The sequence below is a fragment of the Saccopteryx bilineata genome, chromosome 11, assembly GCF_036850765.1.
Source record: "Saccopteryx bilineata isolate mSacBil1 chromosome 11, mSacBil1_pri_phased_curated, whole genome shotgun sequence".
Taxonomy (NCBI): domain Eukaryota; kingdom Metazoa; phylum Chordata; class Mammalia; order Chiroptera; family Emballonuridae; genus Saccopteryx; species Saccopteryx bilineata.
The window spans coordinates 32,491,550-32,505,647 of NC_089500.1; the positions used below are offsets into that span (position 1 = coordinate 32,491,550).

The window sequence follows — 14,098 nt, forward strand, 5'->3', positions numbered from 1 at the left end:
GAAAGATAGGTCGACAGCTGACTTTATAGCCAAGGAGCAGAGTGAGGTCAATGGATGGAAAAGTACTAAGAGGAGACATGAAGGCCAAGGGGATTGTTGCTGAAGGTAGGTCAAGGTGATCATGTATAAAGAGTGGAAGAATTCTTGCTAAACTGGCTTAGTAAGATTCTGGTTAAAACTGGGCTAGGGAGGTGAAGACAGAGCCCAAAACGAGGCCTTGTTGAAAAGAGGGCTCAGAGAAGCCTGTCTAAAGTTTGGTCAAGAGAGTCTTTGTCAATATAATCACAACAAATGTATTTTTATAAATACTTGAAAACAATGGCCTACTTCATAAGTGAGGTACATTCAAAGGACAACCACCAGAGTAATGCTAGATTTTATTTGTCTAGTGGTTTTATTGTTGGTGTTGATACTCAGATTTTGAGAGATTTTTTTGATTGTGATAACACAAACTGCTGGAAAACTCTTTTTAAAAATTTATTCATTTTAGAGGGTGGAGAGAGAAAGAGAAGGGGGAGGAGCAGGGAGCATCAACTCCCATATGTGCCTTGACCAGGCAATGCTGAACCGGTGACCTCAGCATTCCAGGTCCACGCTTTATCCACTGCACCACCACAGGTCAGGCTGGAACACTCAATATGCTATCCACTCTTACAGGTGTTTTTAGCATAGCATCTCATTGAGTCCTCATGGCATCTTTATGAGGTTAAGTGCTGTTATTCTCATTTTACACATAAGGAAACAGGCAAAGATCACACTGGTGGCCTCAGTGTTCCAGGTGGATGCCTTATCCACTGCACCACCACAGGTCAGGCAAACTAAGGGTTTTTGTGGGGTTTTTTGTTTGTTTGTTTGTTTTTACAGAGATAGAGAGAGAGTCAGAGAGAGGGATAGACAGAGACAGACAGGAACGGAGAGATGAGAAGCATAGCATCAATCATTAGTTTTTCGTTGCGCATTGCGACACCTTAGTTGTTCATTGATTGCTCTCATATTTGATTGCTTTCTCATATGTGCCTTGACTACGGGCTTTCAGCAGACCGAGTAACCCCTTGCTTGAGCCAGCAACCTTGGGTCCAAGCTGGTGAGCTTTTGCTCAAACCAGATGAGCCCGCGCTCAAGCTGGCAACCTTGGGGTCTCGAACCTGGGTCCTTGGCATTCCAGTTCGACGCTCTATCCACTGAGCCACCGCCTGGTCAGGCTCAAACTAAGGGTTTTTAAGGATTTATCTTTTCCAGCTCTGCCTCTGGAGTAGTCTACTGTAGCAATATCATTTCTTTTTTCTATTTTAATATTTTTTATTTATTTATTTCACAGAGAGAAAGGAAAAGTGAGAGACAGGAACATCAATCTGTTTCTGTATTGCCCTGACCAGGGATCGAACTAGCAACCTTTATGCATTGGGATGATGATCTAACCAACTAAGCTATCCAGCCACGGTACAATACCATTTCTATCCCTCAGTAAAAGTATTGCCAACATCCCATTTCTGGTGTCACTACAAAGGTAGCAGGGTTTCTTGGAGAGTGACTGCATACAGGTTTTAGGGCTCAGAGAAGAGGGTTCTGGGACTTTCCTGTGAAAGAAACCAAGGAGTCTGCTTTCAAAGTTTAGATGGGATTAAAAGAAGCCAGCCTAAAAGGGGCTCCCATTGGCCAACTCGTAACAATTTGAGCATCAAAATATAAAATAAAAATTGCACTTAAGCCCTGACTGGGGTGGGTCAGTAGACAGAGCATCATTCTAGTACACCGAGGTCACGGGTTTGATCCCTGGCCAGGGCACATACAAGCAGCAACCAATGAGCACAATACTAAATGGGACAAACGGAGTTGAACGAGTTGATGCTTCTCTCTCTCAAAATCAATGGGGAAAAAAAATTTTTAATTGTATTTCATTAAAACATGTACTCTGTACACAATGCAGTATACAGATGTATTAAAGAATTATACACTTGAAACTTGTATTATTAACCAATGTCACCACAATAAATTTTTAAAAAACGAAAGCAAGTTTCTGAGAAATTTTCCTAATTTTAATTAATTTATTTTTTTAAAGATTTTATTTATTCATTATAGAGAGGGGAGGGGGGGAGGAGCAGGACGCATCAACTCCCATATGTGCCTTGACCAGGCAAGCCCAGGGTTTTGAACCGGCAACCTCAGCGCTTCCAGGATGATGCTTTATCCACTGCGCCACCACAGGTCAGGCCCTCATAATATTTTTATAAGAAAAATTGGGATTTCTTTTCACATAACTAATATTATATGCAAATTGACTTATTCAGAAAAAAATCCTATTTATAGTTAATTGTAAGTTTAGTCTCAGGACAGACAGCAGCATACTGAACACTTTCTAGCTGAGCTGCACTTTGTGGAGTTGCAGCCCCCACAGAGCTCAGAGGGGGAGACACATGGGACGGTCTCACCAGGCCTCCGTGGTGTTTCCAAGTCCAGTACAGACACCCACATCAGGCTTGTGGTCGGATTTGAGCATTTCTCTGTGTATGTGTTATACATCAGTAAATGGTTTACTGAAAGAGAAAAAATAAAGTGCTGAGAGAAAGGATCCAGTGGAGGGAGAAGGAGAAGCTGAAGATGCACAGGGCAGGACTATCCCACTGGCCAAGAGCCATGAGGCAGAGGAGGGCGGCTGGGTGGCCACGCCTGCTGGGCAGGGGGAAGGCTGCCTCTTCCAACAGCAGGGACGCAGGCAAGAGCAGCACTGGTGAGAACTCAGCCCCAGGTGCAATTGTACCGTCCCAGGGGTCCTCGGCACTGTCCCTCTGGTGAGAACTCAGCTCCAGGTGCAATTGTACTGAGTCCCAGGGGGTCCTCGGCACTGTCCCTCTGGTGAGAACTCAGCTCCACGTACAACTGTACTGAGTCCCAGGGGTCCTCGGCACTGTCCCTCTGGTGAGAACTCAGCCCCAGGTGCAATTGTACCGAGTCCCAGGGGTCCTCAGCACTGTCCCTCTGGTGAGAACTCAGCTCCACGTACAATTGTACCGAGTCCCAGGGGTCCTCAGCACTGTCCTTCTGGTGAGAACTCAGCTCCAGGTGCAATTGTACTGAGTCCCAGGGGTCCTCGGCACTGTCCTTCTGGTGAGAACTCAGCTCCACGTACAATTGTACTGAGTCCCAGGGGGTCCTCGGCACTGTCCCTCTGGTGAGAACTCAGCTCCACGTACAATTGTACTGAGTCCCAGGGGGTCCTCGGCACTGTCCCTCTGGTGAGAACTCAGCCCCAGGTGCAATTGTACTGAGTCCCAGGGGTCCTCGGCACTGTCCCTCTGGTGATACACTTAGGAACATTGCTCAGAGTTCTAAAATCTGAGTAGGGATCACATTAAAAGTCACCATTGTCCTTTTGACGGTTTTAAACTGTAGCATTAGAGGGGCTTGGAGACATAGTTTAATTACCCAAATCATTTGAAGAGCTTTTTATAAACAGGTTGAATACAATTCTAGCCTATCGTTTTTAAAAAGTGTATCTGTGGTCCTGAGAAAACTTAAGACAGCTCAACTCTTACTATGTTATTTTCTAGTGTAAATTTTAGACTTAGAAATAATAAACTTAGACTTCACCAGAGCAAATGAAAGGCTATTTATGGTAGAATATTACCAAATGAACAGAAGGTTGAAAAATGAAAAATTTGGTCTGAATCATCTACAATCAAGAATATTTACTTTTGCATGCAAAATAGAGGAATATTCAAATTTTACTAATATACAATTATGTGGAGGATTGTGGGGAAACGGACATACATCCTTGATCCTTTTTCCAAATTAGCATTACTGGCAGAAAGGAGTCGACCCTCTCAGAGGTCTCAAGTCCCTTAATGAAGCTGTAAATTAAGGGAGGAGAAAATAATATAACCGCTCAGTGTCCAAATGTATCTACTACTTACAAGGAACTTTTCAAGTGTTTTTTTTTTTTTTTAATTAATTAATTTATTCATTTTTAGAGAGGAGAGAGAGAGAGAGAGAGAGGGGAGAGAGAAGGGGGAGGAGCTGGAAGCATCAACTCCCATATGTGCCTTGACCAGGCAAGCCCAGGGTTTCGAACCGGCGACCTCAGCATTTCCAAGTCGACGCTTTATCCACTGTGCCACTGCAGGTCAGACACTTTTCAAGTGTTTTTGATTCTCAGAACCACCCTTCGAGGTAGGCAGGTTTAAGTTATTTCTAACAAGGTATTTTCTCAAACACTGAAAAATGCCAAGAAAAGTCTGCTTTTGGACCCCAGATTTTATGTATTTAAAGAATAAAAGTTTTTAAAAAGCTGTTTTTCCAGCGGTAGAGCGTCGGCCTAGCGTGCGGAGGACCCGGGTTCGATTCCCGGCCAGGGCACATAGGAGAAGCGCCCATTTGCTTCTCCACCCCTCCGCCGCGCTTTCCTCTCTGTCTCTCTCTTCCCCTCTCGCAGCCAAGGCTCCATTGGAGCAAAGATGGCCCGGGCGCTGGGGATGGCTCTGTGGCCTCTGCCTCAAGCGCTAGAGTGGCTCTGGTCGCAACATGGCGACGCCCAGGATGGGCAGAGCATCGCCCCCTGGTGGGCAGAGCTTCGCCCCTGGTGGGCGTGCCGGGTGGATCCCGGTCGGGCGCATGCGGGAGTCTGTCTGACTGTCTCTCCCTGTTTCCAGTTTCAGAAAAATGAAAAAAAAAAAAAAAAAAAAAAAAAAAAAGCTGTTTTTCTAACCTTAGTTTCAAAAATTGCATTAAATATTTCTTATTTTCATAGTCCATCCTTTACAAAGAAGATAAGAAATTTCTGAAGTCCACCTTTGAATTCTTTTGGGATTCACTCTGACTAAGCAACATTTTTAGTTGAGAGAAGTGTTTCTTTGTTTTCTTCACATTTTTTGAGGAGCAAGTGGGTGTTGACTGTCCAGACGTAGGTGTTCTGAAAAGAAACATAAAACCACCCTCAGGTATACCGACAAATAATAGTTTAAAGTGTTTTTCCAGCTTTGCCTAAACTGCTACTAGAAACGTTTTCTACTTTTCCATATGGTGGCCATACACGGCGAGCAGTGGCTGCACCCAGCAGTCACTCCCAAAAACCTCCTCACTCACTAGGCTATCAGCAACATTTATTTGGTCAGCGTTTTCTGGAAGCTTCGATCACACCTGAAAGAGAAGGCTAAAAAGGTAAAGTGTCATCAGGTTTGAGTTCCTTTTAAGTCTGATACCAAGACTCATGACAGTGCTAAGCAAGGACTTTGAAAACATATTTCTTCACAGCTCAAGACCACTTTACAAGTGAAGGACTTCAACCTACACAGGTAGGTATCATCCCCTTGTATGTCCCCCAGAACATAAGCTCCAAAGGGCAAGCACTTTGTACAAGTGGTTGTATGGTCCAGTGCTTCTTACCAATGCCAGGCACAGAGGAGGCCCTCTAAATCTATTCACTCAATAAATGACTCCCCATCTGGTACGATTCTTCCAATTGTATTCCATCTCCTGAACCCTTATTTGGGGTTTTTCAGCCCTCTTCTGCCTTCCTATCTATAAGGTAAATGTGAAATATCTTTCTCATTCCTACATATGTAAAACAGCAGTCTGGTCTAAATGCAAGCGAATTATTTTAAGTATGCCAAGTTTTCTTTTATCTATTTTTATCCAATAAAGAGGAAACTTTCACAATGAATTCCTATCATATATCAAATATCAAAAACAATTAAATCAGGAATATAGAGAAAACTGGTCTTCAAATTTTATTTACTTATTTACTTTACAGAGAGAAAGAGAGAGAAACACTGATTTGTTGTTCCACTTATTTATGCATTCATTGGTTGATTCTTGCATGTGCCGTGACCAGTACTGAACCCACAACCTTGGTGTATCAGGCCAATGCTCTAACCAACTGAGCTACGTGGCCAGGGCCTCAATTGTAATTCCTACTTAATAAACACAGTATTTTAAAAAGCCCAATTCAGTACGCAGATAATTATCTAGTCCTTCCTGAATTTTGTTATTTATGTTCAAGAAACTACCAGACTATTTTTCTTTTGTAACAAATGTTCAAAAACACCTTTCCCAGATTCTATGGAATTAAACTTATTATCACAGTGACTACACCATTGAGGACCACTAAAAATAAAACATGTGCCCAGTCACAGATAACTGAGTGTCATTTGAAAAACCCCTATTTAACTAGATTTCTACAGGAATTTCTGTTAGAATAAACAGCAAGAACAAAGTTTTAGAGCAGGAAACTAAATTGTGAGTTGTTCGGTTCTGCCGACACAGAGGATAAAATAAGTCAAAGTAAGACAGGCAGACAGACTGGTGGCAGACAGGGAGAGCTGGAAAGCGTTACTGCAGCATGTGGCCCACATGGAACAGAACGAGGTGCTTTTAATCAGAGCTATGCTTCAGGAAGACATCAGACCAGAAAGGTTTAATTAAACAGGCCTGACCTGTGGTAGCACAGTGCATGGAGCATCCACTTGGAAAGCTGAGGTTGCCGGTTCAAAACCCCAAGCCTCCCTGGTCAAGGCACACACAAGAAGCAACTCCTACAAATTAATGCTTCCAGCTCCTCCTCCCTGTCTTTCTTTCTCTCTAAAACCAATAAATAAAATCTTTATTGAAAGGAGAGAAGGGAAGGGAGAGAAGGGGAGGGGAAGGGAGGAGAGGAGAAGAGGGAGGGGGGAGGGGAAGAGGGAGGGGAGAGGGGAAGGGGGAGAGGAAGAGGGGGGAGGAAGGTTGGTTTAAACAGGAAGACTCAGCAACAGGTGACTGAAGACCGGAACAGAGAGCAGCAGCAGGGAGAAAACGAAGAGAACAGCTGCAGAAACCATGAAGGAGGATAGAAACTGGCAGGTGGATAAGGACAAGGCAGTCCAGGCAGTCCCGGGTTACGAATAGGACAGGTTGTATAGGTTTTTTTTTTTTTTTTTTTTTTAAATCAGTCTTATTTTCATTGTTATTTTTTTTTAATTTTATTTATTCATTTTTAGCGAGGAGAGAGACAGGGAGAGAGAGACAGAGAGAGAGAAGGAAGAGGAGCTGGAAACATCAACTCCGATGTGTGCCTTGACCAGGGTTTCGAACCGGTGACCTCAGCATTTCCAGGTCAACGCTTTATCCACTGTGCCACCACAGGTCAGGCTGTATAGGTTTGTTCTTAATTAAGTTGAATTTGTATGTAAGTTGGAACAGGTACATTTATCTATTAAATGCAACTTAGATGTTTGTTTTAACACAGTACTTATTTTTACTTGTCTATGTAAATAAATACTTAAGACATTTTCAAACCTGCAGAACCTATCTCATTCGTAACCCGGTGACTGCTTGTAATAGTCAAATGCACCCGCCATTTCAAGTCAGAATGTACAGAGGACGTGTTTGTTAACAGAATAAAGAACTTGAGTAGGATAAGCAGGTTTTTCTGAGTAGTCAGCTGTGGGAACCTGTAGAGGGCTGAAGTGGCTATATTTAGCAGGCAGCTAGGAACAGGGAGAGGTTGGAAGTAGAGGGAGGTACCTAGAAGTCACGCAGAGAGAAGAATGTAAGATGTGGGAGTAGCTGATACTAGAGAAGAAAGGGTATGGAGGAGAAAAGGGGACCAAGGCCTGAACTGCATGGCAAATTGAGAGTGTATATAACAGAGGAAATTAGAAGAAATACTCAAGAATTAACATGGCAACTGAAATAATTTAATACCTGAAAACACTTTAGATACCTGCAAATCAATGCTGGGCTCCTGCCTCTGGAGGCAGACATACTGTGATTTAGGTTTGCAGAACTCGGGGTCTTTCTCTCTGGCGTCTTCAGGCTGAGTTTACTCACAGGAGAGGTAGGGCTGCTCTTCAATGCGGATAGAAAGCTCCTACTTTTACCAGGATGTTTAACTGTCTTGTTGCAGGTTTTACAAGTAACCAACTACCATAAAAAGAAGAAAGATTTGGTGTGATTTCTCTTATAACACTGCAGTAAAGCACACGTTCATTAAATTCTGATATGCGGGAGAGTGGGCCTGGTACTACAGGGTCAGTAACAGAGGCTGGCCTGGGGAGCCTATAACCTAGCAAGAGTCCAAACAAATTTAAAATGAGAAAACTTGCAATAAAAAAATGACTAAACATTTGTACTTAACTTAAAATACCTGTTAAAGATAACAGTTTCTACTTTCTCCCTGTAAAACAATATTTGGGCGGGGTGGGGGTGGTGGAGAAGAACACCGGGAATGATACCCTTTAACATCTGGATAGCTCTTTTTTTTTTAAAATTTTTTTTTTTTTTGTACTTTTCTGAAGCTGGAAACGGGGAGACAGTCAGACAGACACCCGCACGCCCACCAGGGGGCGATGCTCTGCCCATCCGGGCGTCGCTCTGTCGTGACCAGAGCCACTCTAGCACCTGAGGCAGAGGCCAAGGAGCCATCCCCAGCGCCTGGGCCATCTTTGCTCCAATGGAGCCTTGGCTGTGGGAGGGGAACAGAGAGACAGAGAGGAAGGAGAGGGGGAGGGGTGGAGAAGCAGATGGGCGCTTCTCCTGTGTGCCCTGGCCGTGAATCGAACCTGGGACTCCTGCACACCAAGCCGACACTCTACCACTGAGCCAACCAGCCAGGGCCCGGATAGTTCTTTATAATAGCAGTAGACATTGAACATTTTCTGCAGATGAACTCCAAGTCTTTTTCCCAATAAAACCTGGCAAATATTACTAAAAATTTAAGCGATCCCTTCAAATCTTAGTGGTTCAGCCCAGGCCTCAACAAAAATTAACACAAATGAGTTTAGCTGAGAAGTACTCTGATGTTCATGAGCTGATGAAAATGAAAATGGAAGATCTCATGTATCAAAGGTCTATGTACGTTGCTTTATATTCTTTGAAGAGGCTGGATATAGATTAAATAGTCAATTTTATGACAAAGCAAAATGCATTTACCAGTCCAATACTGGTACACTCCTAAATATGGCAGTTCCAATCCAAGTTACTACTAGTTGGAATCTTAGGACAGATATTATAAGTTGTCATAATATCCAGTGCCCAGCAGAGTGGTAATAATGTATCTGATAGTGTTCTTTATATAATAAACCACAAGCAATTTGATTTTTGTTTATTCCAATTTATATCCCAAATATTTAGCATTATTTGGCATAAGACCCTCAGTAAAGGTTTCATGAATAAACATAAGTGCTTACCTTTCTTGAGTATAAACTCAAATATATCCTCTGACATGGAAAGGGGATGACTGAACAAGTGACACTGGCACCTAACAAATAAGTGACTGTTGTTTGAAGAAAAGGACCATTAGCTGAAAAAATAAGTTAGTGGTAGCTGCAGTTCAAGTGAAGTCACACTGGTCAGCTCAAGAAATCCTCAAATTTGTAAAAAATAATTGTGCTCCACAATGAGATCTGAGAACTGCAAGCTCATATTTGGTTAATTGGGAAAACAAAAATAAGCTGTACTCTTGCTGAAATAGTAATTATTAGAAAAAAATTTTGTGTATATATATTAACAATTTCAATGAGTTAGGTTCAGGCTGATTTTTTTTCAGGCTGATTCTTAACCTTTTTTTTGTTGATTTTTTGTTAGCAAGAGAGAGAGTGAAGTGGACTGACAGGGACAGAGAAGAGAGAGAGAGATGAGAAGCATCAACTCGTAGCTGCAGCTCTTAAGTTGTTCATTGATTGCTTCTCATACATGGCTTGACCAGGGGCTCCAGCTGAGCCAGTGACCCCTTGCTCAAGCCAGCAACCCTGCCCTCAAGCTGGTGATCCCGTGCACAAGCCAGTGACATCAGGGTTTGAACCTGAGTCCTCAGCGTCCCAGGTTGACACTCTATCCATTGCACCACCACCTGGTCAGGCTATCAACCTCATTTTAAGTAAAAGAATTCTGGTTTAGGAATTGAAATCTTACCAATATACTTTTAGAGTCTTTGTACTTTTTCACAATTTTTGCTTCTTTAAAACTGAGTGTATAATTTCTTGCTTCTCGATTAAGAAGTTTCTGTATTTTGGGTGTCACTTTGGGCTTTGGTTTGAGGCGCACTCGAGAATTATCCAGAACCAGAAACTGGAAACAGTATGGACATGTTCCTTCAAAAGTACTGTTAGCATCTAAAATTAACAAATGAAATTCATGATTCAACAAATCAGAATATTTTGTTACCTCAAACTGCCAATATTATAAATGTGAAAAAATTATTTAATATATTACCAGATATGCATTATCCTTAGGCACACTCAAAATATGAGAATTTATTAAAAGATAAACTTGCAATAATTTATTTTGCAAAACACTGTAGCTGTATCCATTCATTCCTTTTAGCAACAAGGCAATTAATTCTCCACTCTGCCGCTCATTACTTGTAGTAAGTAAAAGAGGCTGTATGTCTCACCTATTTTACAAACACATTTATCTCAAAAGAACTATGTTTACTGTGACTTCTTTTATAATTATCAGTTTTGTGGTTTGTGGACTGGTCTTTGTAGGTAGTTCTCTCAGTACAAGGTAACAGACAACAGATTTGCCCCAGACCCTTTATGAATCAAGAAAGCATTCCCTGTCCATCTACCATGCTAGGACATGGAGACACAAATATGGACGTGAAAGAGTTGCTCCTTTTAAAGAACTCACAATCTAGGAGAGCCTAAATAAATGAAGGTAAGACTGGCAAGAACTATAACAGAATATAATGTAAATCATTTATTTTTTTGTTTGGTTTTCCTCTGAAAATTCTTAAACTCTGCATGGACCAGGCAGAAACACTTCAAAGAGAGGCTTGACAAAGTTTGTCATAGATGACTATACATTCTGTATTTGGAGATGGCATTCATTGCAGGAAAAGGGCTTTCAGGCAGAAGTACAGTGAGAAAGAGAGTGTGGCTATGGAGGTAGAGGTGAGGGCATGAAGGAGATGCAGCTGAAAAGGAAGGTGAATACACCATCTATTTACTCAGTGAATATTTACTGGTGAGCACTGTGCTGCATCCGAAGGATGTAACAGTACTGCGAGGAGCTAAACACCGTGCTTGTAACCTAGCTCTGCCCAATGTAAAATTCACTCATATTTACTGAGTGACTGTTAAGTGTCAGGCACTGTGCTGGAAGCTGGGAAGACAGCAGTAAGCAAAAGGAAACTCTGTGGAGAAAGACAATAAATATAACACCACCAAATGTGAAGAATTGGGAAGAAAAAAGAAAGAAAAGATGAACAGGAAGTGGTGATGGAGCTACTGTAATCTTTTTGTTTGTTTTGTTTTTTGGTTTTTTTTCTGTATTTTTCTGAAGCCGGAAACGGGGAAAGACAGTCAGACAGACTCCCACATGCGCCAGACTGGGATCCACCCGGCACACCCACCAGGAGGTGATGCTCTGCCCACCAGGCGGCCTCGTTCTGTTGTGACCAGAGCCATTCTAGCGCCTGGGGCAGAGGCCGAGGAGCCATCCCCAGCGCCCAGGCCATCTTTGCTCCAGTGGAGCCTCGGCTGCAGGAGGGGAAGAGAGAGACAGAGAGGAAGGAGAGGGGGAGGGGTGGAGAAGCAGATGGGTGCTTCTCCTGTGTGCCCTGGCCGGGAATCGAACCCAGGACTTCTGCACGCCAGGCCGATGCTCTACCACTGAACCAACCGGCCAGGGCCGCTACTGTAATCTTAAAGAAGGCAGCCAGTGAAGGCTTCGTAGAGTGACATGTGCAGAGACTACAGGGAGGGAGGGATGAAGCGAAGCAGATATGTAAGAGTTCTAGGAAAAAGAAGGGTAGAGACTGTGAAACAATCTACTAGTGGTTAAATTCAAGGGAACCAAAGGGACAGTAGGTCAGAGAGGTAATGCTGAGGCTTTGTAGTCCTTTCAAAAGATTTTCACTTTTCCTCAAAGAGTGTGCAGCAAAGGAGTGACATGATCTAGCTTAGGTTATTACACTCACTTTGGCTTCTGGGTTGAGAATAGCCTACAGAAATGCATGGGAACTGTTGGCAATAATCTGGAAGACTGGTGGTTTGGACCACAGTGTTAAAATGGAGGTGGTGAGAAGTGGCTAGATCAGGGGTCCCCAAACTTTTTACACAGGGGGCCAGTTCACTGTCCCTCAGACCGTTGGAGGGCCGGACTATAAAAAAAAACTATGAACAAATTCCTATGCACACTGAACATATCTTATTTTAAAGTAAAAAAACAAAATGGGAACAAATACAATATTTAAAATAAAGAACAAGTAAATTTAAATCAACAAACTGACCAGTATTTCACTGGGAACTATGGGCCTGCTTTTGGCTAATGAGATGGTCAATGTGCTCCTCTCACTGACCACCAATGAAAGAGGTGCCCCTTCCGGAAGTCCAGCGGGGGCGGATAAATGGCCTCAGGGGGCTGCAGGGTAGTTTGGGGACCCCTAGGCTAGATTATGGGTCTATTTTAAAGCCAATCAGATCTGGTGACACAAGGTTTGGGAGGTATGCTGTTAGGGAGTCAAAAACTGTCTCAAGGATTGGGGGCTGATAAAAGTTTTTATTTGCTGAAACGGGAAGAATTGTGTTGGGGAGGGGGGTAAATCTCAGGTTCTGGCCTGATACATTCAAAAGTTGTCAAGAACGCATCTGAATCTCAGTCTAGAATTTGGTGGAGAGGTCTGGGCTGGGGATAGAAATTTGGAAGTCCTCAGTATACGGAATTTAAAAGCCATAAGACTAGATGGAAAACTGTCACCAAGGAAGTGAGTGCAGCTAGAAAAGAGGTCCCAGGGCAGAATTCTAGGACACTTCCAAACATTTATAGAGGCTGGGAAAATTAGGAGGAACGAGTGAAGCAGATAGAGATGTACTGGATGAAGAGGCAGGAAGATGACTATGTGATAACCTGGAAGTCAAGTAAGGAAACTATTTCAAGAAGACTGATTAATGTGTCGAATGCCGCTAAAAGGTCAGGCAAGTTAAGGCACATTAATCCTTGGCGCAGGAGGGTGTGGGGGTGGGGGTGGGGATGAAGGCAGTGGGGCGATGACTCCTTACCGTGGGACGAGCTGTAGGCCCAGCTGTAAAAGAGTAAGAGATCCGTAAGGAAAGAGGGAACAACACTTCCTTGCCGCTTGCCTCCCGGCCCCCTCCCGTCCTTGTCTTACAGGAGATAGCGGGCCTGGCCCGGACAGCTATCTTGCAGTTTCCGAGCCGCAGCCTCAAGGTAATGCTTCTGCCTCATCACCACCCCAGTAACCACGCCATTAACACACCGGGACTAAAGGAGGCTCCGGAACCTGGATTCCGGGCGTGGCGGACTTGGACGTCGGGACCTAAGGTCCCTCCGGAAACCGGCGCTTTAGATGAGGAGTTCCGGTTTCTTTCGTGTCTGTCCCGCGCCAGTCGGACCATCTCCCGGACTCCGCCCCTGCTCCCGCCCCCGCCCCCGCCCCCGAGCCCGCGAGGATCCTCCTCAGACGCGTGCCTGGGCGGAGCAGCTTGACGGGGCAATGGTAGTGTAGCAATGTAAGGAGCAGTGTCTCACCGGTTCCTCTTTCTCTGCTGATAGCCTCCTCTCTGACACCTCTGTTGTCATTTCCTCAGCCCATGTCGCCCTCTAGATTCGCGATCCGGGGTATTGACTTTGGCGAGGCAGGTGAATGCACGGTCACAGGGGACCTCCAGTGCGGCACGTGCGGAGTCCCCCCCCCCTTTTTAATTGAAGTCACCCAACATAAAGTTAATTGTTTTAAATTGTGATAAACCATAATTTATTTAATCATTTTTCTATTGATGGACATTCAAATTTTTTTCATTGCTTTCTTTGCTAGTTCAAACAGTACAGCAGCAAACATCTTGTATACACTGATGCTTTTTTTAAAAAAATTTCTTTTCTTTTTTTTTTTTTTAACAGAGGCAGAGATAGACAGGGACAGACAGACAGGAACAGAGAGAGATGAGAAGCATCAATCATCAGTTTCTTGTTGCACGTTGCGACTTCTTAGTTGTTCATTGATTGCTTTCTCACATGTGCCTTGACCGTGGGCATTCAGCAGACCGAGTAACCCCCTGCTGGAGCCAGCGACCTTGGGTCTAAGCTGGTGAGCTCTTTGCTCAAGCCAGATGAGCCCGCGCTCAAGCTGGAGACCTCGGGGTCTCGAACCTAGGTCCTTCCG

At 43.7% G+C, this 14,098-nt stretch overlaps 1 protein-coding gene across 3 annotated transcripts; it reads right to left on the bottom strand.

Moving 5' to 3' along the window:
- Positions 1-13,255, bottom strand: C11H18orf21 (chromosome 11 C18orf21 homolog). Of its 3 annotated transcripts, XR_010727474.1 has the most exons (6): positions 13,088-13,252; positions 12,978-13,000; positions 9,886-10,085; positions 7,697-7,896; positions 4,703-4,906; positions 1-2,534 (listed from the first exon to the last, which is right to left on the bottom strand). XR_010727474.1 is itself a non-coding variant. In XM_066246817.1 (5 exons), exons 1-5 carry the CDS (start codon positions 13,162-13,164, stop codon positions 4,814-4,816), a joined length of 612 nt encoding a protein of 203 aa, XP_066102914.1. In that variant the 5' UTR covers positions 13,165-13,255; the 3' UTR covers positions 4,684-4,813. The 3 variants fall into 3 exon arrangements, 2 of the variants coding, with proteins under 2 accessions (XP_066102914.1, XP_066102913.1); XM_066246817.1 differs by lacking the exon at positions 1-2,534 and having other exon boundaries at positions 4,684-4,906; positions 7,678-7,896; positions 13,088-13,255; XM_066246816.1 differs by lacking the exon at positions 1-2,534 and having other exon boundaries at positions 4,684-4,906.
- Positions 13,256-14,098: the final 843 nt, after the last annotated feature.